Genomic DNA, 26,995 nt, shown 5'->3' on the forward strand with positions numbered 1-26,995 from the left:
AAATTTTGTGTTACGCATACGCCACGTTGCTCGAATATATATTTTTTTAAATTTGGAATTGGAAGTATTTTATATACGTATATGGAATGAATAGTTGCAATAATTTTAATTTTAAATCGACCAAAATTAACACACTGTGCCTTTTATTGACGCCGATTGTTCACACACATCCATACATACATACATTGCGTATCTACCCAGTCGGACCGTGCAGAATGTGGTTCCGAAAATAATGCCCTTTTAGGTACTAATTTCTTCATAAGAAATTTGAAGTACATTTAATTTTTGTATGAAAGTTAGTAAATATCTGAGTGAAAAAGTATCACATCCTTTTTTTCACCAAAAGTCTGTAGGTCATGTAAACTTCACAACTAAAGTCAGCATTTTTTAGTGCTTTGACTTCGGTAACTAAATCCGAACAAGAATAAAAACAAAGCTCTCCAAACCAACAACAATCCCAAACCCCATGCAAAATTGCCTTCTTAAAGAACCGTTCTTGCTGTGCTTCACGTCTGTATAAAAGCAAATTAAAGAACTTATGTTTTTGGAACTACTTCGAAGTGGAAAAATAATCGTGCTATAAGTACATTTTGGAAGCAACCAAGTCCGACTGGGTAAATGTAACACCTATGTATGTGGTGTTATATGTTCGATATGTCCACAAAATTACAAAATCAACCAATCGATGAGTAACAATTTTGACGCAGTGATTACTTTATAGTCCTCGGTTCCTCCGCCAAGAATAAACTCGTTTCAGATAAGTTACCGCTCAATGTCATGCCATTATTGTTGTTAGCAACGTCGGCGGCATTAACATAGACGGAATCACACTCAATTTCAATGTCAGGTATACTCGATTCGTCTTCATTGTTTTCATCATCTATCAATATGATGGGAACTGGAGTTTTTGGACGCTCTGGTATCTCCGAACCGGACTCATCCTCGTTTGGTTCACCGATGGTGAAACGTCTGGTTGATTTAAGCATTTCAAATAGCCACTTTAGGAAAGTCAATGACATTCAAAATCACAATAAGCTCATATACATACGAGCTTATTAAATAAACCACACTAATTGCAATTTAAACGGTTAAACGGGATTTTTAACACTTTGATGTTTGGCCACTTTTTCATGTATGAATGTTTTTTGCTTAGTCCTTCTTTTGCCACGAATAACGCGCTCTATATAAAATTCTACTATTGCGATATACTACAGCAGGTGGACAGTAGTTTTTCAGTACAAAAAAATGCTAAACTACACTTCACGAAGTGCCAAGAGTAACTGGCAATGTCGATATCGTCGTTACTGGTGTATAATTTCGTTGAATTCGAATACGTATGTACGAATGATTCAAGCACGTTTCAGCAAAAATTCTCACTGTAATTTTTTCTATATTATTTGTTAGCATTTTACATAGCAACTATTGCTGCGCGAGGTGACAATAGTTGTGGCGCGCTCCAATCAGCTGTAGTGTTTACACTTATTTTATATAGTGATGTATGTATGTTTATACATATATACATACGTATGTATATGCACATATGTACGTAATATTGTATTTAAAAGCAAGTGCAAAGAATTTTGTTGGAATCACCTGTGGCGATACGTCAGTATTGAAATTGGCCCCCTAGTCAAGCCGGTAGTTAAGCGTATCCATCGCATATTTATATTTTGACCGCTCCCGCATTTACATTATCAATAGGCACTTCCAATTTTGCGTTTACTTTCTTGTGAGCGGAAGCAAACACGTAACACAGCAGATAAAATGGCAAAATAAAAATAAAAATATTGACAGCATATACAGATGACAGACATCAGGCGATGGGGCACAAGCGAACTAGGTAGGTACTCTGTGCATGAGAAATCGGTGCACTGTTTGTTCTTTGTGCGCGCTGTTCGGCTATTCTCACAGTATTGAACGAAATTCCTTTTCTACCCCACTGCTTGCACCCGCACTAGATGCCTATTACACTGCTGTTAGCCCACTCACTGCCGCCAGTCTTGTCGGCGCAATTTTATGTTTTCGTTTAATTGCGTTTTTTTTCTTCTCTTTCTTAAATTCTTTAATATTTTTCTACGCACTCTCTCCGAGAATTCTCTGCGCTGAGATATTATACAAATGTATGTCGTCGTTTAAAGTACAAAACCGCGTATCGTCATTCTGCAAAACCGCGTAACTAACATTTGCTGCCAAAAAATTGGATTTGCTCACACAAACTCTTGGCTCAATTCTTATCCATTCGTCCTAGCAGTGTTGCCGTTGTGGTTACTTTTAAACAATTTTGGTTATTTTTTTCTTGCCTGTGAAGTTGTTAAGATCTTTCCCGTTTGGGTTATTTTTTAATATTTACTGTAGTTTTTAATTGACATAGGCCAGCTACACCTGTCGAGGTTGCGGAGAGTAGCAACAGCAGTGGCAGTCCCAGCAGTGAAACCAAGTAAGAATATTTGGAATGAATGTATTAAAATTACTTACATATGTATGTATGTATTGGTTTTATAATATACAGAATACATAATATACCTGGTCGGCTAAAGACTTCTTCCAATGAATACATACTTAGATAGTACATGAAAAAGGGATTTGGTTATTCTTTTTCCATTACTGTTTACTTTATTAATTTAAGTTAAGATTAATAATAATAATCTTATAGCAAGTAGGTCCAGTGAAAATACCATTCCACAGTTTTTAAAAAATCGGTTTTTTGCGCTTTTGTAAAATTTATTTACCATCGTATACGCGGAACTACATTTGGCGTATACGAGGTATTTCGCGCTGAGCGACGATATAGTTCAATAAGTCCAATTTTTAATTGTTTAGTCTTAATCTTAAAATATATACAATGTGGTTGTTCACGCTGATTAGGTATTTCATTGTTTCTTACAAAGAAGTTGGAAACTGTGTACCTACATACATATGTACTTATTTAAAACGTCATTTAGAGTCAGGTAATGTTTACGAAGATGTTAACATTCATACATATGCGTGTAATACGGGAAGACTGATTTTCCAAATTATATACTTACATATTACAGCCTTGAAAGGATCTACTTTTCAAAATGCAAATAAATGATTTTATTTGGCTCGTAAACTTTTTCTATACGTATCATATAAAAGAATTTGCGATGACCTGAATTGTTAATCTAATAAAAAAAGTTGGTTATTTTTCTTTACATTTGGTAACTTTTTCGTCTAATTTTGATGGGAAAGTTCTTTGAGCGACGGCAACACTGCGTCCTAGCCAGTGAGATATAGAATAACTTGATAGAAAAATAGTAAAAGTTTTAACTTTATAGCGGAAAACACAACGCAGAGGGGTGTTTGAGGCACAAATGCGGTCAAGTATTAGGTTTAGGTTATTCTCATAAATGCTAACACATATGTACATATTATATATTAGTTTTTTTATTAATGTTATTTTTTTTATTAATGTTAACAAACAAAACGATTTTTGAGGGTTTTATGTAAAAGTACTTTTAGTTGATTTCAAATATGTAATTTTCTCATGTGGCACAAGAAACTCCAGTTTTTTCTAATAGAATTACATTCCTTTCCCCGAGCGGTTTGCTTGCTCACCTGATGCCAAACCCATTTATAATCTCCGGAAATAGATGGTCCAAACAGTTTACAAAAATTTTGCCTATTTAACTCTGCTCCGGTATTGAAGCCTTTAGATTCAGTAACCCAGAAATGCATCGTGTTTATAGTAATTCGGTGTCAAACGTTTAGCTGTTCATCATCGAGCAATGTGTCAATAACAAACGTGCATGTTTCAATAGGAGCGCGCATAGTGAAGAGGAAAGCGTCAGCTACATATCGTCGTTTAAAGTACAAAACCGCGTATCAAGATTATGCCAAACCGCGTATGTGAGGTTGCATAAATTATTTTGTAGGGAGTAAAAACACTCATATTTCAAAACGGTACTCTTTTTTTATAAAGCAATCGCATTTCTGACTAGTATATTTCAGGACGAATGGATAAGGATTGAGCCAAGAGCTTGTGTGAGCAAATCTAATTTTTGGCAGCAAAAGTCAGTTACGTGGTTTTGCAGAATGATGATGAGCGGTTTTGTACTTTAAACGACGATCTGCTCTTCGCTTTGTTCGCCGCTCCACTATGTGCTTACCCTTAAAGCAGTGTCGCATGATTTATCCCAATTAAGAAAAACAATTTGATAAAATTTTTCAGTAGAAGTTCGCTGTATTGTACTAATCGTGTGACCCAAAAAAAAAAAAAAAAATTTTCCCAATTTATTTATTTTGTACCAATAGCCCAATATCATAAGTTAATATGTGGTACAAAAATATTTTTAAGACAAGCTAACGAACGAAATCGGACCATAAATACCGGTTTACCAAATATCACGATTCCTGCGCCGCCTATCGGCAAAAATTTTGTATGGAGTTATTCGTTTTCATTAAATTAATATACGTTCTAAATATGAACCAAATCGGGTTACAAATACGGGTTTATCAAATATCTCGACTCTTGCGCCACCTATCCGGTTAACTCATTTTTCGGGTTCTGAGCCAAATGTCAAGCTTCAAGTCTCTAGGCCATCGAAAAGTTTGTTAAAAATTGATTGCAAGATATGCCCCCAACAAAGATATACACATATGTACATACATACATAAGTGAAAATGTTAAAATCTATACAAATGTACTAATCATGTGACACTACCTTTAGTTATAAAAGTAAACTAATGGACCATATGAGTAAGAACTAAGCAATTGCTTTTTCTTAAAATGTCAGACATTTTACTCGATTTACTTAAGGAAAAGTAATTGCCTAATTCTCATTCATCCGGCCTAATAAATTACTAAAAAACCTTTGATTGTTTTCTCTTTAACACCTTTTACAGAGGTTTTTGTTTACTTTTTTCTTCTTATAAAAATGCGGGTCATCAAAAAAATATATGGGTATTTTTCAAAAGTAGTCTTATAAGAATAAAATGTCATAATAATTTTTCTGAAAAAATACCCTAAATTTTGTTGACAAAAAGAAATAAATAAATATACATATATATATGGAGATGAAATAATGTGTGTGCTAACTTTACATAACAGAAGAATTTCCCAAGATAATACTCATTGTTATTGAGTATTATTCCGGCATGGATTACAGCTGTTAAGAGGCGTGTCGAGCACACTAAATACTGATTAATATTTTAATTGTATGTACTTTATTTTATTTTACCGTTTCCAATAGTGTTGTTGGTGGTTTATAACATTCCTAAAAAATATGTAACTCATACGCCATGTTGCACAAATCTTTTAGATATAATCGTATATGGGACTATCTTTTGTGATTGGCATATAATGTTTATTATAATTACTTATTTATATGCCACATTTAACTTTTTTTCTCACTAAAATAGTGTTGGTTACCTTTATCTGGCTACTACTGTACAAAAATTCATCAACAATTTTGATTTAATTGGAATGGTCTTGTGAAACCTTCCAAAATCTCGTTTCGTGTTAAATTTTCTGTTTAAAAAAAGGATCAAAAGACTATAGCAAAGTGCAGCCATGACCGCCGTATCTGGAGATCTGTTCTGCATTTGTAACTAAAATCAAGCGCCATTGAATGTTAAATACTCCACAGCAGCCAAGTGATGTGATTATAGGAGCGTAAAACATAGGTTTCGACACCTGGTTCGAGCAACATCTAAAAATATCAAAAGTTGTTTCTAACTGCGGCAGGTTATATACATATATGGCAAACCGTCGAGTGTATTTCTGTTATCCAAAAGATTCTCATAAAATATTGGCCGTTAGGAAGTGGGTTAAAATTATAGGTCCCTAATGTCATTTAGGGTAAAAAAAAGCTCAGTAACTACAGCCAAATAATAGGTAGTATAAAGTTCAGATTCTAACTAAACGAACAAAATGCTATATTGTGCAAGTTTAAATTAGCTCAAAATCTCGTTGATTTTTGAGAATTTCTTTAGTTAGTGGTCTTGCTCCCATACAAAAAAAAAGTTTTACATACTTTTTATGGAACAAATCGCTTAACATAGTCAGCGAAAAAAGTTCTAGAAAATCACCGATATTTGTGAGCTAATTCAAACTTGCACAATATTACTATAAAATTGAATGGGCTATAAAACTGCATACGTCAATTATTTCTAGAAATTCCAATTAAAAAGTTTGAAATTTTGATGTTCATTTTTCGAACTTTGTCAAATTATTATGAATGTTATACCTTGTTTATACCGACACATAAAGCGCTTTGACTCAGTTCGCTGTGATTCAAAACGGATGCATAGAATTTCAATACGGGTTGAAATTGAAAAGTGTATTGACTTGAATTTCTTTTTTATTTCTCACATCGGTTAGAAAACCCGTATAAACGAATAATTATTATTATTATAACAAAATTTGTATTGCTGTTCGATTCCATTTCGGTCAACTGCGCAAGTTTATTATTAAACAAATGTGGAATAAAACCAATAGAATTTGTTTACTTTTCAATACGGTTTCATAGACTAAGGAATAAACGTTTGAAAGAAGTATGTATGTGCTGAATCCAATCGGTTTTTTGTTAATACGGTTTTTTCGTAGGTATAAACAAGGTACTAAACAAAATTTAAAGCTTTGATTTATTTGTTTTCGTTGTAGCATGCACTATATTTCCCTAACAAAATAAATTAAAAATAACAAATAAAAATAGATGATCAAAACTTGTCCCATTAAAAAAAAAAATAAACTTCCGGTCAAAATAAATATTATCAAAAATCAACGCGAAATCTTAGCCGTTTATTTGAAGCACTTTTGCACTTTTTTTGTACTAAAATTTATGGGGCTATAAAACTGCATACCGTAAAAGTGTATGAATACCAGGACTTCGGAGCAAAGTTTCTTTTTCATCGCTTCGTTCTAACACCGCTGCGGCATTTTATTTCCGCTCCCGCTCCCACTAAAAACTTTATTTATTTATTTAATTAATTATGTAGTTCATATCGAGCCCTAACCGCTAAAAAATTAGCTTAAATTTTTTTCTTCTTTTTTATGCAGACTATAGATATGTATGTATGTACAGCTATTTATATGATCCCAATGTATTTTGTCTTGTAAATAAAATGGCAGATACTAACCCAGCCAGCAAAAAATCCGAAATTGGGTTCGAAAACGGGGCAAAAAGTGAATATAATGCGAGGTTTTGTCCGTTTACCAATTCCATTTTCGGATACGACGACGATCCTTTTTTCCACTAAAGTGTGCGGTATGAATTAATGTATGTACAGACAAGAACTGAAAAGTGTTTTGGAATGATACGTTTTTGGCTGTTTTTCTGAAATTTTTCTTATTGAGTTTTTCGTTCAATACGCTTTCCTTCTGTACTTCACGGGTGTTTTTTCATGGTTCGAAAGAAAATAGGCGCCTGATGGCATTCGAACCCGACACCATCTGAAAGTTAACAAATAGTAACTAGAACGCTCCTCTGCGCGCTCAGCCACTACCCAGTACGTATACGTGCTTTTAATAATTCTGGTCGAACAAATAAAATACAATTATTGCTTTCAAATAACATCATCAACAACGAAAATAAATGAAAATTTAAGTCCTTTTCTGTTCGTTTTCGTTTCGTTCACTTTTTTGAACGTTTTTGGATACGTAAACGAACGCAAATTGTAGTCGTTTTCCGTTGGTTTCTGGATATGGGGAATTGTACGAGACTGCACTGTCGGCAAAATTTACTTTTCTCTGATCTTGCATTTGCATATTTCGGCGCATTTGAAAATTCACAACAATAAAATGCAAACGGTGGCCATGGTAGCAAGCATAAAATTTGCAAATCCGAATCCAAGACCATTTCCACAATATCCTGAACAGCCCTATGGTTTTTTAATCGCCGTTCAAATTGACGAGACTACTGGGTATTGTGCAATGAACAGTTTTGCCAAGTAAAAATTGAATGTCAATTTATTTAACACAGTTGTTTTTAGTGCCCTGATAAAAACTTCGACTAAGAAAAAAATAAAATTTGTATAACGGCTAAACTACGTCCTTTGAATCAAATCAAAATGTGGACTGACGAAATTATGTATGAAATTTTTTTATTTTTAAAAATCTTTCATAGATCTCTTAGAGGCACATTTGGCATAACCCATCTTTAATAGAAATGTTTAATATTTTTTCTATCTACAGAAGTCTATAGCAACAGCCTTACAACACCGTACTATATGCCGATGTACATACGCCGATACATACGTTCCCACGACAGTCGGGTCTACGTAACCGGAACGACCCAGATTTATATCTGGCCAAGGACTGTCACTCCAGCAACACTCCCCAAAATGTCTTTGGGGAATTTGTATGCTGCTACAACAACAACAACAACAACAACAACAACCGATGTACATACATATGTACATTACGGTGTGTCACCAAAAAAAAAGTTGCGGAATTATAAAATGTATTATATTTTATGACAGAGGTAATTCGGTAAGTTATTAAGATTTACATGATCTCCAAAATTATTTTGATTCCGTTGATACAATTTTTAAGGTCTGCATAAGATAAGCTTAAACTCTTCTATCTGATGAGGTGTTTTTTGGAAAAAAATTTTTTGACTCGATTTTTCGAATCGGTCCAGCTTAATATTTTTTTTTAATATTTTGGCGGGAGTCTCCAAATATAATAGATTTTTCCGATGGAAAACTAGAAACGATTTTGTGGTGCACCATAAGGTGCATACTTCTTCACTGTAATTATAAAAATATAAATTTGCATACCTTAACCGTTTGCGACGTTCTATTAAATCAATTGGAGGGCGAGTTTCATTTTGCATCTTCTGTGGGAATTCATCGCTGGCTTCGTTGACTTCATCATGTCCATTGGCTTCGATTTCGTCGCCAACCTATAATAAAATATAGTAAATAAAGGTAAAATATATGTACAGTATCGGTCATATCTATAGCACACCATTTCAAAGTGATATTGTGTGCCACTTATGTTTATTTATTAATTTTTAAGAATTTTCAATTAAAATATAGTTCATTTTCAGACAAACCCGAAATAAACCTAAGCTTAATAATTTGTAGAAAGCTACAAAAAAGTGCAACAAATTTTCACATCAATTTCAAACTTTTTTCTCGGAAGTGTTTGAATTTTTTTGAGTACACAGTTTTTTAGCCCCTTCAATTTTAGTCTGATAATGTGCAAATTTGAAGTGGCTACGAATTACCGTTTATTTTTTAGATTTTTTTTTGTCGCATTGGCTTCCATATAATGAATAAACTCAATTTATTTATATATGGAAGAAATCCGCAACACCTTTGGCGAAAAAAATTCTAAAAAATCAACGGTAACTTTTAGCCACTTGAAACTTGCACATTATCAGACTAAAATTGAAGGGGCTAAAAAACTGCATGCTCAAAAAAATTCTTACACTTCCGAGAAAAAAGTTTGAAATTTAGGTGAAAATTTGTTGCACTTTTTTGTAGTTTTCTACAAATTGTTACACTTGGGTTTATATAGGGTTTGTCTGAGAATGAACTGTATTTTAATTGATAATTCTTAAAAATAAATAAATAAACATAAGTGGCACACAATATCACTTTGAAATGGCGTGCTATAGATATGACCGATACTGTATATCGCAGATGTGTATATTAATGCAAACAAATTGAAAAATCGCAAAATAGAAGAATTATAACAACTGTTGTGCTGCTAATAACAATGTAACCACCATTTCTTAAAATAATATTAATAACAGACTGGCGCCATATGTTGTAGAAGTAACATAGCATCTCAACTTTCATTTTGTCTCTCGCAGACCGTGGACATATATGTAACCTAAATGTACATACATATGCCGGTTAACATTGGAGCAAAATTACATAATACACTTAATTTACTGAAACCTTAGAATTGTGTAAGTCGTAGGTAACTATGTAAATGAAAGTAAAATAAAGCTTGTATTTGTATTTTAATAAATATTTAGTATGCACTGCCGTTGGAAAAATTACAATTCCAAAGTTCCTTATACGCCGTGTATTCTTAAATGTTGTTGTTGACTTTATTTGAATATTCATCAAATGAAATGTCACTGAATAATAAACATTGAGGTAATTAACTTGCATTGTTCACATAAGAAAATTCACTCAACAAACGAATAAGTCTTACAAGCAGTAGCCGATTGTGTTAGAAGGTCTACTATTTTGTACGTTACCTATGATTTTGTACCGGACAATTTTATTACCAAATATTCTTACCACTTCTTGTAACTGCAATTCTAAGAGTAGGCTTAAACTGAATTTACAAAACAAAATAGGTTTCAATGGTTGCTGCAGACGCGACAATTGAGCGGTACCGGGAAAAAGAAAGCGAAGAGAGACATTTTTGAAAGGGGAGGAAAGAGAGATGTGAGTGCGAAAAGTTTGAGATGCTGTCAGGCAGGAATGCTGCGTGACCAAGGCGAGATGAGAAGAGCAAATAATGCGGCTTGAGAACAACAAAATTTTTTCATATTTTTGTTGGGCTGTATTATCCATTAAAAATGAGTAAAAATTCAGATTTCCATTTTTTTTTTTGAAATTTTTCTTTTTGTGGTTAGTTATAGTTTTGCAATATAATTCAATGAATATCATCATGCATACGCAGTAGACTGGGCCTTATTTTGCAACTTTGTCCTACAAAGCAAGACTCCCCCCACAAAGGTTAATTTGGTCATAAAAACGTGACATGCGAAAAATTTTTCAAATCGGATAACGGAAAGACGTGCCTCAAAGGCCCTAAAGTTCAGCATTTTCATGGAGTTTTTCACAAAGCGGTCAATATTTTGCCTATACGTCAATTTAATATATTTAAATGGCACGCGATGGAGTTTTGTTCCCCGATGTCAAAAATAGCTACAGTATTTTTAAACCTCGCCATCTTTTAAGGTTATTGAGGTTTTTTTTTGGGGGGAAAAAGCTGTGAGGACTTTTGAAAAATTCAACATGGATTCTCAAATATGGCATCTAAACTAACCGTAAATTAGATTTTGCTTTACAAAAACTACATCAAGTGCCATTAAAATATACTAAATCTCCCACTGACTTATGGGCAATTTTGTCCAGGTTTCGAGGCAAGTCTTTCCGTTGTCCGATTTTAAGATTCTTTTCGCAGGGCAAGTTTTTATGACCAAAGTCTTGCTTTTTCCACAACGGCGATTTAGGCGATTTTGCAACTGGTCGATGGGTGGTTTTGCAAAAACATTGACGATATATATTTCTTATGTATGTTTCGGCTACACAGCTAGATTTACGATTTATCTATCCTATACAATTAATAACATTTTCCACACAAAGCTACTATCCCCTAACTATATATTTATATCTACATACATACAGTATTGGCCAAAGCAATAGCACCCCCATTTCAAAATGATATTCTTTGCCAGTCATGTTTATTTATTTATTTTTAACCGACTTCCAAAAAAGGAGGAGGTTATCAGTTCGTCGGAATATTTTTTTATGTTACCGCATAACTTTGGACCACGTCAACCGATTTCAATAATTCTTTTTGCATCGGAAAGGTAGTGTCTCAGAGGTGGTACAAATCTGGTTGAGATCCGATCAGTGGATCATGAGATATATATATATATATTTTTTTTTTATACGGGAGTTGAAGACGGTTTTTTTTTGCGAAAAATTACTTGTTATAGTCTAAGAACCGACGAGGCCACGACCTTTACCCATCTGTTTAATGGATGAAATCGAATTTTTATGAAATTTAAGGTGTTAATAAATATTTCGCGAGAGGGTTGGCTGAAAAATTCCTGGCCAGAATACTTTTAATTAAATATTCAAAAATTTTAATTACTTTTTTTTTAATTTTGTACTCGTTTGGTTAATAAACAAATTATATTGGCGTTTAAAGTACAAAACCGCGTATCATCATTCTGCAAAACAGCGTAACTGATATTTGCTGCCAAAAATTGGATTTGCTCACACAAGCTCTTAGCTCGATCCTTATCCATTCGTCCGGAAATATACTAGCCAGAAACGCAATTGCTTTATGAGAAAAAGAACCATTTTGATATATTAGTGCTTTTACTGACAAGAAAATAATTTATGCAACCTCACATACGCAGTTTTGCATTATCTCGATACGCATTTTCGTATTTTGTTGATACGCGGTTTTGTACTTTAAACGACGATATACCAATCGAAATGTAAAAATGTTGGGTTGTCTATTTTTTTCCTGGCCTACCTATCGGGTTGACAACTATGAACAGGTAGGTAATACTAGTAATTTTCACTTATCTTTTTAACACATTCTAAAGGCTTTGTACTTTCGATTGGTACACTGAGAAAAAAACGCGTTGTAAAATTAAAATTTTTTTATTTGATTACCGTTTAAAAATGTTCATATTTAAATCAAGTGAAAACTGTTCAAAATTGAATATTTCCATTATATATACACTACGTATAATGGAAATATTCAATTCAAATACGGCCATATTAAAATAGGGCATTTTTCGCTGCACGAATGGCGTTTTGCACGTCTCGGATGTTTTTTCATATATAATAAAGAAATCATGCACAGCGGTGACAACACATACACACATACATGGTACATCCAGCGAGCAAAAATCCGAAAACCGATCCGGAAAAGGACAAAAAACTGGATGAAGTGCGGATTTTCGTCCGTTTACTGATTCCATTTCCGGATACTTTGACGATCCGTTTTCCCACTAAAGTGTGCAGCAGAAACGTATGTACAGACAACAGTATGTGAAACGGATACGTTTTCGGCTGTTTTTTCTGAAATTTGTCTTTGATACTTTTTCATGGTTTAAAAGAAATAAAATAAAATTAGGAAGTGCCTGACGGAATTCGGCACCTTCTGGAAGCTAACAAATAGTAGCACACTCCTTTCCACGCTCAGCCACTGCCAACTACGCATGCGTGCTTTCAAATGTTTAGCTTGAGCAAATAAAATACAGTTATTGCTTGCTAATGACATCATCTTTTTCGAACTTTTCGAACGTTTTCCGGATACGAAAATTGATGATAACTGTAGGAGTTTTTCTATTCGTTTTTGGATTCGGAAACTTGAACTAAACTGCACTGTCGGCAAAATTTACGTTTCTTTGCTGGCTGGGATGTTTATTTAGGGTCCAATTACCATTAGTCGGGAACATAAAAACATTTTTTTTTTTCTTCTTAATTACGAAAAAGCATCTGTGCACTTCACAATGACATTTTTTTATAACGTATATACTCAAATTTAAAACGAGTTGGGTTGGTGCTCTTTCATATGCGTATTTTTTGTAATTTATAACGTTTTTTTAATTCTAAATTTTTTTCTCTCGGTGTATATGCATACATATGTAATTTGTTCATTAAACAAATGAGTGCAAATTAAAAAAAATTAAAATTTTTTAATAATAAGCTAAAAATATCCTGGCCACGATGATTTCCGCCAATCCACTCGCGAAATATATCCGAAAACGTTAAATTTCCTACAAAGTAAATTTCATCCATTAAACGGATGGGTGAAGGTCGTGCCTTTGTCGGATCTCTAACAAAACCCATATAGACCCAAGTTTTAATTTTTATAAAAGAATACAAAAAAATGCAACAAGCTTTCACTTAAATTCCAAACTTTTTTCTCAAAAGTGTTGGAATTTTTCGAGCACGCATTTTAATAGCCCGTTCAATTTTAGTTCAACAATGTGCAAGTTTCAAGTAAATAAAAATCACCTTTGATTTTTTAGATTTTTTTTCGCCGAAGGTGTTGCGGGTCTCTTCCATATAAAACTAAATTGTGAAACAAAAACAAATCTAAAAAAACAACGGTAACTTTTTGTGACTTGAAACTTGCACAGTGAAAAGAGTTTGAAATTTAGGTGAAAATTTGTGGCACTTTTTTGCGGTCTTTTAAAAAGTTTAAAACTTGGGTTTGTATGAGTTTTGTTAGAGAATGAAATTTATTTTAATTGAAAATTCATAAAAATAAATAATTAAACATAAGTGGCACACAATATCACTTTGAAATGGGGGTGCTATATATACATATATCCAATACTGTAAATTCAACCACTACTCACCAAAAAGCTAGGACGCTCAGCGGCCGTATCGTTACTCATGCTGATCTCACTATTACTGCTGTCACTGTTGTTACTACTCAAATCAATGGTAATGCTGTGCGAATTGTGAAGATGATGATCGTTGGCATCAACGACGTTACTTGTATTATGATTAAGATTATCTATTGTGATATTCGCATTCGAAAATTGAACTTTCTTAATACGACTGACACAATCACTACTGTTGTTACTGGTTAACTGTGACGGTTCCTTTTGCGGCTCACCCGATGTTTTGTTATCTGTAAAATAAGGGGAAAAAATAAATAAAAATTAACAATAATTGCACTTCGCTAAAAAATAAAAATAAAATAAAAATCGTATTATAACGTATAGGTACTTTGTATGTTATGCCGCTCGCAATGTGTCTGACGCTGATTACTACTCGTACTTGGTTGACGATTGCCGCTGTCCAAACGGCCAACCATTGACAAAACGATTATAACAGCAATAGACAATGTTGTCAGTAATGCAACGGTGGTGATGATGATGAACATCGATTAATACGGGAATAGGTATCGTTTTTGTGCCTCTAGTTTACTTTGCTTTTGGGTTTATATTTTGGCGCACTTTTTGGTCAGCATACATACATACATACGTATGTTCTTGTTGCAGTTAGTAGAATTTGTTTGCTGTTGTTTGGTTGTAAATGAACTTGAAGTGATGCGAATGCTGCAGTGTGACTTTTTAGGCTACAAATAAGGGCGGGCATGTGTAAATGCAATAGACGACGAAGACAACGACGAGCGCGACCAACCGCTCAAGTCTTAAAAGTCAAAATTTTGCGCGGCGGGCTTAGTACTTCAACTGCTAAATAATTTACATGACGAGTTGCATATATAATAGCTAGGCATGCAGACACATGCATATTTATATAAATGTGAATGTGCACGGATTTGTATGCGATTCTCTATTGCGTGACTATTAAATTTCTAAACGCTTGCAGCTTGAATACTTGTATGTCGTCAGCGAAGCACATACATATGTAGGCTTGTATTGAATTTTTTTTTCTTTATTTTTTTTTTTTTATGGAACGCAACTTAACGGGTAAATAATAATAATTATGATGAGAATGTTACGCAGAACAACTCAAATTGCATCGAAAACCGGCGAACGCTTATAAACATGCAAAGCTCATTTGCACTAAGAGCCTATCAGTTTTAATAGCATTAAGAAATGGCAAAAAGCAACATTTTTATATTTCTTAAGTAATTACCACCGTTTTAGTGTTATTTATTAAAAGCATCTTTTGAAAAAAAAAAAAAATGGGGAAAAGTAAGCAAAGGTCAAAATTCGGAGGTGATTAAAGGTAAAACCCCAAATGTAAAAATACCATTATATTTACGTAGTATGTGTATGTCGGTATGTTTTTATATAAGTATGTATATTAAAAGCCATTGATAGCTTAAAAAAACAAAATGTTAAATATATGTTAATGCATTCAAGCGAAAACAAAAGAAAAACACTCAGATACACATGCATGTACATTAGACTGCATCACTCTCCATACAAAAAAAAATAAATAAAATTCGGTACTGTGTTTCCATTGGAATTATAAAATATTTTATATTTTAAGACGTCCACCAAAATATTTCGGAAAAATATTAAGATGGACCGATTTTAATATACCTACAAAAATAGTTTCTTAAAGATTTGTTTGCGAAAAATCCCCCAAATATGCATAAAAGTATTTTAAAAAAAATGTTGAACAGAATCGTAATAATGGGATTTTTGATGCTGCTTTTTTCAAAGATTGGTATAAGAAAAACTTGAATAACTGAACCTAAACTATTCCGATTTAGACTTGTGATTTACCATTGAATAGGTAATTTCTCACCCTTTTTGCTAATAAACTCACTCAAGAGAAAGGTAGAATTAACGAGTTAAATTAAGATGTGTTGGTATTTGAAAACAAAATGGGGACATGAATGACTTTTTTTGGACAGAAATAAAAAGAATGTGAAAATACCTTTCTACTGAGATAAGTCTAAATCAGAATAGTTTTGACCAAGTTATTCAAGTTTTTCCTAAATCAGTCTTTGAAAAAACTAAAAAAAAACAGCATTAAAAGTCCCATTATTACGATTCCGTTGAAAAGATTTTTAAATTTTTTTATGTAGATTTTTCAAGCTTAATCTGTTTTGTCGTCTGAGGAGATTTCTTTCAAAAAGTTCTTCAAGGAACTATTTTTATTCAGAAAAAACTCGATTTTGGGAGGTATTTTCCAATCGGTCCAGCTCACGTAAATCTTAATGTTTTTCCGAAATATTTTGGTGGACGTCTTGAAATATAATAAATTTTGTAATCCCGGCGGAAAAACCGCAACTTTTTTTTTGGTGATGCAGTCTAATGTACATACATACATAAACAAGCGCACAAAGGCACAAAGTAAGAAACTAAAAGTATAGGGTAAGCGACCAACGATCGCAATGACCGCAAGCTACATATGTCATACTTTTATACCCTGCAGTGAAAAGTTAAACCAGTCAGTAAAAAATACTAGTGAACTGATATAAGCTAAAGCGGGGGCCTAGCAGTTCGACAATTTCGAAAAACGTATGCGATCAGCGGCATATGGCTTTGAGTTATAAGAAAGTAATTGAAATTAAAAATAAACTATTCTTCGTTTTAAAACAATAAAATGTAAATGTAAATAAGTTTCCGAAAATTAAATGAAGGCATATACTTACATACCTACATACATACATATAAGTATTCACACTTAGGTATCTTTTTATGCGGTATTTGCATTCCTCAGAAAGCCGCATAAAAATGTTCGTTACTGCGTTCAAGCATTTTCAAAAGCCCCATAAATCCAAAACAAAAAAAAAATAATAATAATGACCCTTCATAAAGCAAAGAGTTAAATTAAATTTAATTTTATAAAAATTAACACTTACGGCGCAATGAAGCCAACATAAATATAATGGCGTTCTCGTTTCTACAACAAATGTTGCCCTCTTCTTAGCGTTTGTGCGTAGAGGGCAAAGAGAAGGTTGTATTTTTCGGTAGAAACGAACTAGTCGCCATCCTAAAAATAGAAGTCGCTAGCATGGAAAACGCTTAAAGGAGAAAGGAGACGAACTTTTCTAGCTGAAAAGCTAACTGGTAGAGTAATACATAGTTCACAACTAGTAGCTTTCCCTGCAGGGTATCTACAAAGATACATTCATACTTATGCACATGTGTTTGTACACATGTGCGCATCTGCATAGCTGTATGTATATTTATTATTGTATATAGGTTTTTGTCAGCCAGGTCAATGTCTACATCATTTGGTATGCAATTTTTCAAACATATAATTAAAATTAAAAAAAAAACTCATCAACACATATACAATGGCGTAGCTAATATAAGCTTGTACTTAAAACTTAACAAAAAAAAAAAAAAAACAAATGAAAGTAAACTTTGCGCCAACGTAGCTCAAGAGTTTAAACATAAAATGAAAGTTAAGAAAATAAAAATAAAATATAAGATAATAAAAATAAATACATAGTTGAAGATCAAAGAGAATATAAAATAATAAAATAAATAATCTATTGATTAATCCCAACTAAAATAAAAAAAAATCTCATATAAGTATATAAATTTACGTAATTAGCTATGCCACTTATATTTTCAATATTAAACATCAAAGCTTTTAAACAAAAGCAAATAAAATACTGATAACTGATAACAAATAAAAAATGAAATACAATTTACTGTCGCTCCTTAAAAATATCGCTTTTATGAAAAAATCTCCTTGCTTATCTCTCAAACTAAAACTGTGTTTTGCTTTAAATTTAATTATGTGTCGTTTTTTTCAATTCAATATAACATTGGTATACCCTTCAAAATCTCATTGATAATGATTTTGCGTCAAAAAAAATCATTGAATGCAAAATTTTTGCAAAGTAATTAATCTCAGAAATACGCTTCACCTTTAATAGTCGTATATATATGTATGTATATACAAATGTATGTACATATGCAAGTGTGACGGCAAGTTTAACGGCAATGGCCAGTACGTCAGGATATGCTGTGACGTGGCAACCCACCTTTGTAGTGGCGTCAGCAGGTAGTTCACTGCCAAATTCCATAGAAGAGGGGAGAGAACCCCTCCCTGAGTAGTGCCTGTAGAGACCTATCTGCTTATTGTGGTGTTGCGAGAATTCTTCTTAATCTGGCCGCTTCCTTGGTTTCCTCAATTCTTTTGCAATAACTTTGCCAGGATTTACGTTTCGCAGTTCTAACTGCTTTTTTGTATATTTTCAAATTAGCCTTATAGGCTTCCCAGTTCTCTGTTGCTCTCGTGGCTTTGGCAATATTGAATATTGCCCTATTGGATTCACGTAACGAAGATAATTGGTAAGACCAACAAGGTGGTTTGGTTTCCCCCCTGTATCGAACCACCGGACTTTCAGCTGAAAAAGAACTATTCATGGCTTTAGTGACCTGATTAACCAAGCCGTCCAATTCCACCAGCATGGCGGGGTCTCGGGGAGGTATCTTTGGCAATAAAGTCCTTGGTCTATTGTTGTAAACCCCCCCGTCGGTATTTCGTACGTTTCTGAGTTCCCTAATTTCGGGGTATCAAGCTCTATTTCGAATTCAATATATCGATGGTCAGAATAAGACTTTTTTGTTTCAGTACTCTCCCTCTCTTGATTTTATGGGCAAACATATCCGAAGTCAGGGTTATATTTAAAACTTCCCCTCTACTCTTTGCAGTTAGGCGCGTCAATGCAAATATTTTTGAACGCATTGTGCTATCAAACTGAGAATGTAAAATTCAATTTTCGCGTGTAAACACCCCAAAAAGGAGTTTTTGCTACTTTTCTGCGAGATAGTTCAGAAATTTTAATTTTTGCTGAAAGTTATACCAAAGCGATACAGTGTTGCTGTTTCACATTTTTGCTGGCGAATTAGTGAGAAATAGCATAAACTAATGTGGAATAAAATAGTAAACATTGCTTTTTGAAAATTAAAAACCACTGCCGAAAGTAACTTTATATGCCTGAAGTAAATGCTTCTGCGACTAAAAAATTTTGAAATATTAGTTTGAAGTAAGTTTTTGAAAGTATCTACTTACTGTTACTCCCAAAATAGAGCGCACGGCTCAATTAAGATATTAATATTCGTTTGGGGGTTAAACTACGTGTCATACATAGACGCCACATTAAAACACCCCCCATGCGTCCGCCACTGACTGACACGTAGTTTAACCCCCAAAACCCCCTGCTGGATTCGCCACTGACAAGCATACATAACTTGGTACGGCTTACGGTTCTTATTATATTCAAAGACTAATACGCAGTTATTTCCAAGGCCTGCATACTTCCGCAGAGTCAACTTATCATTCCGCTTGTGCGCGCTCCGAGTTTGCAGCGCATTTAGAACAGTGTCGGACGAAGCAGCTTTCGTAATCGCCAGTGTGATACCCGTAGATATACTGGCGAGAGAATCGACGGTTCTTGCATCCACGCCGCGTACTCTAACTCAATTAAACCGGCGTCAGGCCGGGGAAGCAGCATTACCGAGTGGCAAAACAAGTGGAATAGTACGACTAAAGGTCTTTGGATCTATCGCTGCATACCAAATCTGGTATCTTGGCTTAATAGCACGCATGGCGAAGTAGTTTTTTATCTGAGTCAGCTCTTGAGTGACTTGGTATGCCTTAAAACAGCCATGTTTAAGGCATACCTGTTTAAATTCAAACAAGAGCACGACCTGTACTGCGACTTCTGTGGAAGTGGCGTGGAAGAAGACGTGGACCACGTATTATTTGAGTGCCCTCGATTCCATCGGCAGATGAACCAACTGAAACTAGCCGTTGGAGGGGTGTTTACGCCACAGTCAGTAGGTATGGTGAAAGGAACCAGTGAATGGGCATCAACCAGCGATACATTAACTTAAATTTTCAAGGAACTGAGGGACCTAGATAAACAGCGGCGTATCAACCGTAATTAAGCCAACTCTTAGCTTAGCCGTGGACTGGAACCAAACAATGATGTTCACCAACCAAAGCGTAGGTGCGGACTGAAACCTAGGCCGTTTCAGCCGCCAAGTGGCAGTCTCGAAAATTGGTGCAATCGAAGAACAGGCGCGGACTGGAATCTAGGCCGTTCCAGCCGCCAATGAAGTGCAGTTTCTTATGCAAGCCTGCTCAATGCAATACCAGCGTCAAAAAGCTGGCATAAGACATGCCGTAATTTTAAAGTATTTATTCTTGCTCTTTACAAAAGCGAAAAATAATAAGTTGTATCTAAAAGATAAACAAATAAATAGTTAAAAAAAAGTCTAACTCTTTCAACAAGACGTGACAAAGCCTACTAGGTGTAGCCCAGGACTGAGTACAACCGACTGGAACGAACGTTCGAACCTAGCGCTCAACCGCCTCCCGACGAAATACTTGACGGTGGTACAGGGAGGTTCGGTACTTGGACAGTAGGAGGTTTAGTTCGGTTAAAATCCTACACTGACGGGTATAGGCTTTGCTCGTAAAAAAAACGGCTGACTGCTATTTTAGAGTGTAAGATTAAGACAGGTGAAATTTTATTAAATCATAGTGTAACTAATCCAGTTTATAGTAAAAACTATGAACGCACGTCACAAATGGTTTAAGGAACTTGACCCAACAAAACATTTATTTCTTTGTATGCACCACTATTATCGTCAATACTGGGCGCCTTCATAAGACGTAGCTATTGCGTAACCGTTGGCTATTTGTCTTAGAAACGCACAGTTGAGTAGTTCCGCTCAGCTCAACAGTTGACAACTTTCGGCCATTTTTTCCAGCGGAAAATTTTTACGCTACCTAACTCAACGTGTTGAGCTTAGCCTTAACAGCTGATCGAAAAGACTTACGCCGCTTTGTTAGGTGGCAGTTGCAAATAAATTGATTCCATTTTTTTCAACACGGCGGCAGCTCAGCGTTGAATTCTAAATACTATCGGCGCAACAATCTCTATGTTATTGCGATTTCATTTGTTTACATTCATTGGCAGCATATTCGTCAAGCCGTTTCTAAGACGTAATTGTTGGGTTCAACAGTTGCCAACAGTTTCGTAGCAGATGAGCCAAACAGCTACGTTTTATGAATGCGCTCATTATTGAAGATTGATACCCAAACCACACAAAAAAAAACTAAAAGTTTTTTAAATGAACTTTATGCGTTAGGCTGCATTTACACGTGCACACAACTGTATATATTTATTATATGCAGTTACTTATTGCAACCTTAGTTGTCACTGAATTCGGCACAAATATTTCACAAAATTAAATGTATTCAACCAAATTATTTGCATTTGCATGACTGTGTGCATTCTTAGTGTTTTACTTGCCAAATGACACTTAAAACTCGAAATACAATAGATTAATACGCACATTTCCAAATTAGCAAAACTCGTAGCGCTTTTACAAGCCGACTATTCCTCAATGAAAGCACATTTCCCATACACGATCACTTGTACGTATAGCTGTTTGTGCGTGCGTAGAGTATCTGTGCGTGGTTAACGAAATTTTTTGGTGTGAACTTCTTGAATGGTCGGCGGTCGAGCGGTGACTGAAACTTGAAATCCACCATTCAGCTACGTTATCACATACGCTTGACCTACTGTTTGGAGGTGGAAATGGAAATGGATTGGATTGGATTGGATTGAATTGGCGTGAGGTGTTGTGTTGTGCGGCACAGTGCGGCACTGAGGCAATTACCTGTGCCAAGCGCTCGACTAAGCCACTGTGTTTTGTTGCCGATCTCATAGAGATTTACATACTTACTCTACTATGTAAGTACATATGTATGTAGGTATTGTATATACTAAAATGTATTTTTTTGTATACTTAGTATGTAAACTTATTTAAGTACTAAGTATTTATGACAATGTATGCATCCACAAATGTATGCTCATAAATATGTATGTAAACATACGATAGCATGCGCTTGTTCATGGACAGACAGATTGAAAGCGTGCGACGGTTGCGAATTATTGCTTATCACGTATAATTTTAATAATCTTTGACATTTGTTCGCATATGTATAAATGTATGTTTGTACACAAATAGATGTGTTCCTCATATTCTAAGATTATGTTTTACTATGTACATACATAGTATAAATATACAGTAGTGCTCTCCTAAATAGCATAGTTTTATTTTTTACAATATTCACAATGTTTTATGTTATACATTTTTTTCCTAATTTATTTTTTTAATATAGTGGATTCTATGACATAAACCATATAAGTCAAGTTTAAGTTTAAGTTATTCAATTTTAGTATAATAATGTGCAGCTTTGAAAATTTGGAAAAATCCCGTTGATTTTTGAGAATTTTTTCTGTCGAGGGTGTTACGTATTTTCGGCAAAAAAATTGAATGGGCTACAACCAAACTGCATACCCGAAAAGTTTCTAAAAATTCTGATGACATTTTTTTGAAATTTGTTAAATTTTCCTGAACTTTACACAAAGTTTTAAAGTTTGACTTATATGGTTTATGTTAAAGCATCTACGAAACTATATATATTGTAAAAAATAAGTGTGCTATTTAGGTGAGCGGCACTATATGCACTTATGTATGATTTATTAAACAACACACAATACCTACTAATCAAAATTGGACAATAAAAATTATGCTTCTTTAGTATGTAACACATGTACAATGTAGTATGTATGTAAGTTTAGCATCTGCAGTTCTAAAGCTTTAAATTTTAAACATGTTCGGTCGAGCCCCAAGTGTCAAGAAAAATTTTACGAGTTTAGTTTATTTTCGGGTTCAGTTATTTTAAATTTATTTTGATTTAACTAAAAAAAAATTAATGTGGAGAAAACTAGGCTTAATGATCGTTGCTGTTATAAATTTTATAATAAAATTTATTTGGATTTTTTTGAATTGAAATTTCTGCTGACGAGTAGGTCGTAGCGTGATTCAGTTTGTCTTTTGGCAATAAGTTTTCTAAAAATTAAATTAAATTAAAGAAAAACTATTTTTAAAACCATAAAAATTAAAAACAAAACTAATTTCAAAAATCTAAATTAAAAAATGTAAAAAAAAGTTTAAAAAAAGGACAGGAAAATTAAAAAATATTTACGAAACAATAAAATGTAAAAATTACACTTCATCCTTTTTTGCGCGAATAACTGGGACCAAAAAATAGATCCGCGTATTTCAAGTTGAGATATAGCGTTCCATTAGTAAGATGTAGAGTTTCAATTTGTGTGGAAGTTCCTTAAAATTAATTAAAATTTAAAAATTTGTTTTTTCATAAAACACAAAAAATTAAAAAAGGTTAAGTAAAAAAAATTATGTAAAAGAAAATAAGATAAAAAGTTTCCTTTAAATTAAACTTAATTAAAAAAAAAAACTTTTCCTTATAACAGTATAATCCAAAAATTAAAAAAAAAGAGTTTATTTTGAAAAAGAAAAGAAAGTATTGTGAAACGATTTTCCGTCTTGTCAAAAAAAAAGCAAGACAAAAAAATTTCGATGTCCAAATTATTTCTGTTAAAAGGGCTTATTACCATGAATGCCAATGTTGTCGAGTCAAGCATTTTAGTCTAATTTACGACGTACGCAATGAGGCTGATTAAGTAGAAAATTTTTAGTGAAGTAATTGCTAACGGTTGTGTCAAGAGAGATGGTAAACGGAGTAGGGGTGGGTTTTAGTTTTAAATGCTTTGTGTCACATTTAGAGCAAAAAACTCGTCACTGCTGACAATTATAATTTCCAAAAGGTAGAGGAATCCTTTTATATTTTACCAAGTTTTGATATCGATAATAATGCCAGTCTTTAAATTCAACGGTAAATCACACTTGCCTTACAACGACATAGTGCAGTGAACAAAAATTCCGAGGCTCCGCTGGCTTAGTCCTGTCTTGCGAATGGATACAAATGCTCTAGCACTAAAAGTATTCCATGGGGAATTGGTTGGTGGTGGAAGAAGAGGAAGGCCTACTCTGCGATGCAAAAGCAGGTGGAAGACTTGACTTCCCTGGCGGAGAATATGCGACAGAGCCAATTTACCAATGCTTGGAATCGACCATTTTTGATTTTGATAGAACTTTTTTTTATCATATAGAGGAGTTCTGTAAAAAAATAATAATAAAAAGCCATTCAAAATTATAAATTTCACAATTTCCGAGATTTTGCAAGTTTATTTTTTGAATATCTCACAAACTATTATAGTTATAAAAATGGTCCTGGTCTTGTTCTAGAAGTGATATTTGGGGCTATATAAAAAAAAAATATATACAAACAAATTGGGAAAACAAAAAAATTACACAATTTTTATATTTAAAAAATCGTAAAAGCAAAACCTTATGTACAGTATCGGTCATATCTATAGCACGCCATTTCAAAGTGATTATCAGACTAAAATTGAAGGGGCTAAAAAACTGTGTACTCGAAAAAATTCTAACACTTCCGAGAAAAAAGTTTGAAACTTAGGTGAAAATTTGTTGCACTTTTTTGAAGTTTTCTACAAATTGTTAAACTTGGGTTTATATGGGGTTTGTTAGAGAAAGAACTGTATTTTAATTGAAAAACCTTAAAAATAAATAAATAAACATAAGTGGCACACAATATCACTTTGAAATGGCGTGCTATAGATATGACCGATACTGTATATATAAACAATGTTTTTTGCATTTTTTTTAAACAATACCTCCAACTCAATTTTCAAGGTGTGTTTTTAAGATACGAATTTTTGAGCTTTGAAAAAAAGTTTAAGAACTCCAAAGTTCAAAAAAAAATTTTAAATTAAATAAAACTTTATTTAGGGTCTGTAAAAAAAAAAAATTGTTTTCAAAGTTAAAAAATTCATATCTTAAAAAACACCTTGAAATTTTCAGATCAGTTGGAAGTGGTGTGTAAAAAAATTGGCATTTTTATAACTTTTTGTTTTTAAGATTTTTTAAATTTAAAAATTCTATAAACTTTTTTAATTTTCGATTTTGTGTTTTTATAGCTCTGAATATCACATTGAAAACGAGACCAGAACCATTTTTGTAACTATAATAGTTTTTGAGAATAAAAAAAAAAAAACTTGCGAATTCCCGGAAATGGTTAAAATAAAGTAGCTGTTAGACGTGGCAAGTGCAAGTCCTTTCCACGAGTCTGTCAAATTCAAGAGTTTCCAAAGAGATTGCACCCTTCATGTAAAGTGGATTTCGAAAGCAGTTTTTATTTCTGGAAATCAAACTTTCTGATACTACTTTTTGTCTGTTTACACGGTAAATGCAGAGAAGTCCACTTTCAACTGTGTTACCAGACATACCTGCTAAAATATGCACAAAACAGTCACAAAATGTCTAATAAGTTAATACTTAAATACCCCATATCAGTAGAATAAATTAATTACACGTATTTTTCACATTTTATTCAACATTTTTATAATTTTGTACAAATTTGCGAAAAAAACGCGTTACAGGGCAACACTCGATTGGTATGAAACCATTTGCAGCAAAAATTAAAATTTCTTGTGCAGCACGAGTACGTTGAAATTATTTTAGTTACACCTTGCAATCTTTATTTCCGAAAGTGATTTCTGCAAATCTGCAAAAGGACTTTCTAGCTGTTTACACGGGAAAGTATATTTTCGATTTCGCATTTGAAAACCAAAAAAAGCGTATAAAAAGCGCTTAAAGTAGCTGCAAGTGCAAGTCTTTACAAAAAGTCTGTCAAAAATTTGCAAATGTAATTGCAGGAGCACTTTCAACTGTGTTACCACGTTTTTATTATAAAATTACTGACCTGAACATTTTCTTTAAAAATGGTAAAACAAGCAGCCATAAAATGTCGAATGCTTTAATATCTAAATAAGTTTTTTTTATATGTGTTGCAACATTTTTATCATTTTATACAAATTCCCCAAAAATCGCCTCGCACGGCTGGTTTAACAGCACTCGCACAAAAATAAAAATTGCTAGTGCAGAATGAGCAAGTTGAAATTATTTTTCGAAAGCTTTACTTGCACTTGTCATGTCTAACAGCTACTTTACATCTTGCAATTTTTCTTTCCGAAAGTGATTTCTGGAAATCTGCAAAGAAGACTTTGTGACTGTTTACACGCGAAAGTAGACTTTCGATTTTACATTTTGACAGCGAAATGCGTTTGCCACGTCTAACAACGCTTTTAGAAACTTTGCATAACTTCCAAAAAAAAAAATTTTTTTTTTTCCTTTGGCAGAACTTCCTTATATGCTAAAATAAGTTCTGACTAAAAGAAGAAAAAATGTGCCTAATCAGGTGTAGCGGGGTGTATAGCATGTCATTAATTTCTATATTGATATCGACCCTAATGATCAGATTTTTACATACTATAAGTACTGGATTCTCTAAAAACTTACATATGAACATACATCTAAAACTACTGAGATGCTTTCATGTATTTGAAGAGAAACAAAACAGCAACGTTCCCAAAAAAATTTTATCTACGCTGCAGCAGCATTTTCAAAAAGTGTTTATAATATTTAAGCATAGTAAATAAAACTACATACAACCTACACATTAATAAAATTCAAAATTCTATTTATTCTTTACAAATGGCAGCACTGAAACAAAATGAATGATGTACATACATACGTGGCCATTTCCACACACAGAGCCACAAAATGTTAAGCGTTTTTTCTTTTGTTTTTATTTTATTGTATTAAATTTTGTTTAATAGCATTTAAGGTATTAGAATTTATTAAAGTCATATTGAACTACATAGCCAAATTATATACTAGCCGGCCTGGTATGCGCGAGGCTCCGCGACGCGCTGAATGTGTAGATAGTAAAAACTAAATAGGTTGCAACCATACTAAAAAAATAATATATATATGCGCATCTGGAGGCCAAGCTCTTTCACTTGACACCTCATTTCTTCTAATCTAACGAACAGCCCGCATTTTTTCATTTTTCGCAGAGGTTTATTTTTTAATTTTTGCTTTTTTCC

At 33.5% G+C, this 26,995-nt stretch overlaps 1 protein-coding gene across 5 annotated transcripts in view; it reads right to left on the bottom strand.

Moving 5' to 3' along the window:
* ACC (acetyl-CoA carboxylase) overlaps positions 1–26,995 on the bottom strand; it is a 47,280-nt gene that overhangs the window by 13,567 nt on the left and 6,718 nt on the right. The window contains exons 1-4 of one of the 5 annotated variants that reach the window (XM_017611624.1): positions 21,447–21,620; positions 14,422–14,773; positions 14,046–14,323; positions 8,740–8,864 (exon numbers count right to left, since the gene is read on the bottom strand). In XM_017611624.1, the coding sequence (XP_017467113.1) occupies positions 8,740–8,864; positions 14,046–14,323; positions 14,422–14,578 (560 nt within the window). In that variant the 5' untranslated portion in view covers positions 14,579–14,773; positions 21,447–21,620. Of the gene's footprint in view, positions 1–714; positions 1,523–1,593; positions 1,998–8,739; positions 8,865–14,045; positions 14,324–14,421; positions 14,774–21,446; positions 21,621–26,995 lie in introns of those variants that run through there. The other 4 variants (XM_017611633.1, XM_017611642.1, XM_017611659.1 and 1 more) reach the window with 4 other exon arrangements.

This window comes from Rhagoletis zephyria, unplaced genomic scaffold (assembly GCF_001687245.7).
Source record: "Rhagoletis zephyria isolate East Lansing unplaced genomic scaffold, Rhagoletis_zephyria_1.1 Rzeph_scaffold_00013, whole genome shotgun sequence".
In the NCBI taxonomy this organism is placed as follows: domain Eukaryota; kingdom Metazoa; phylum Arthropoda; class Insecta; order Diptera; family Tephritidae; genus Rhagoletis; species Rhagoletis zephyria.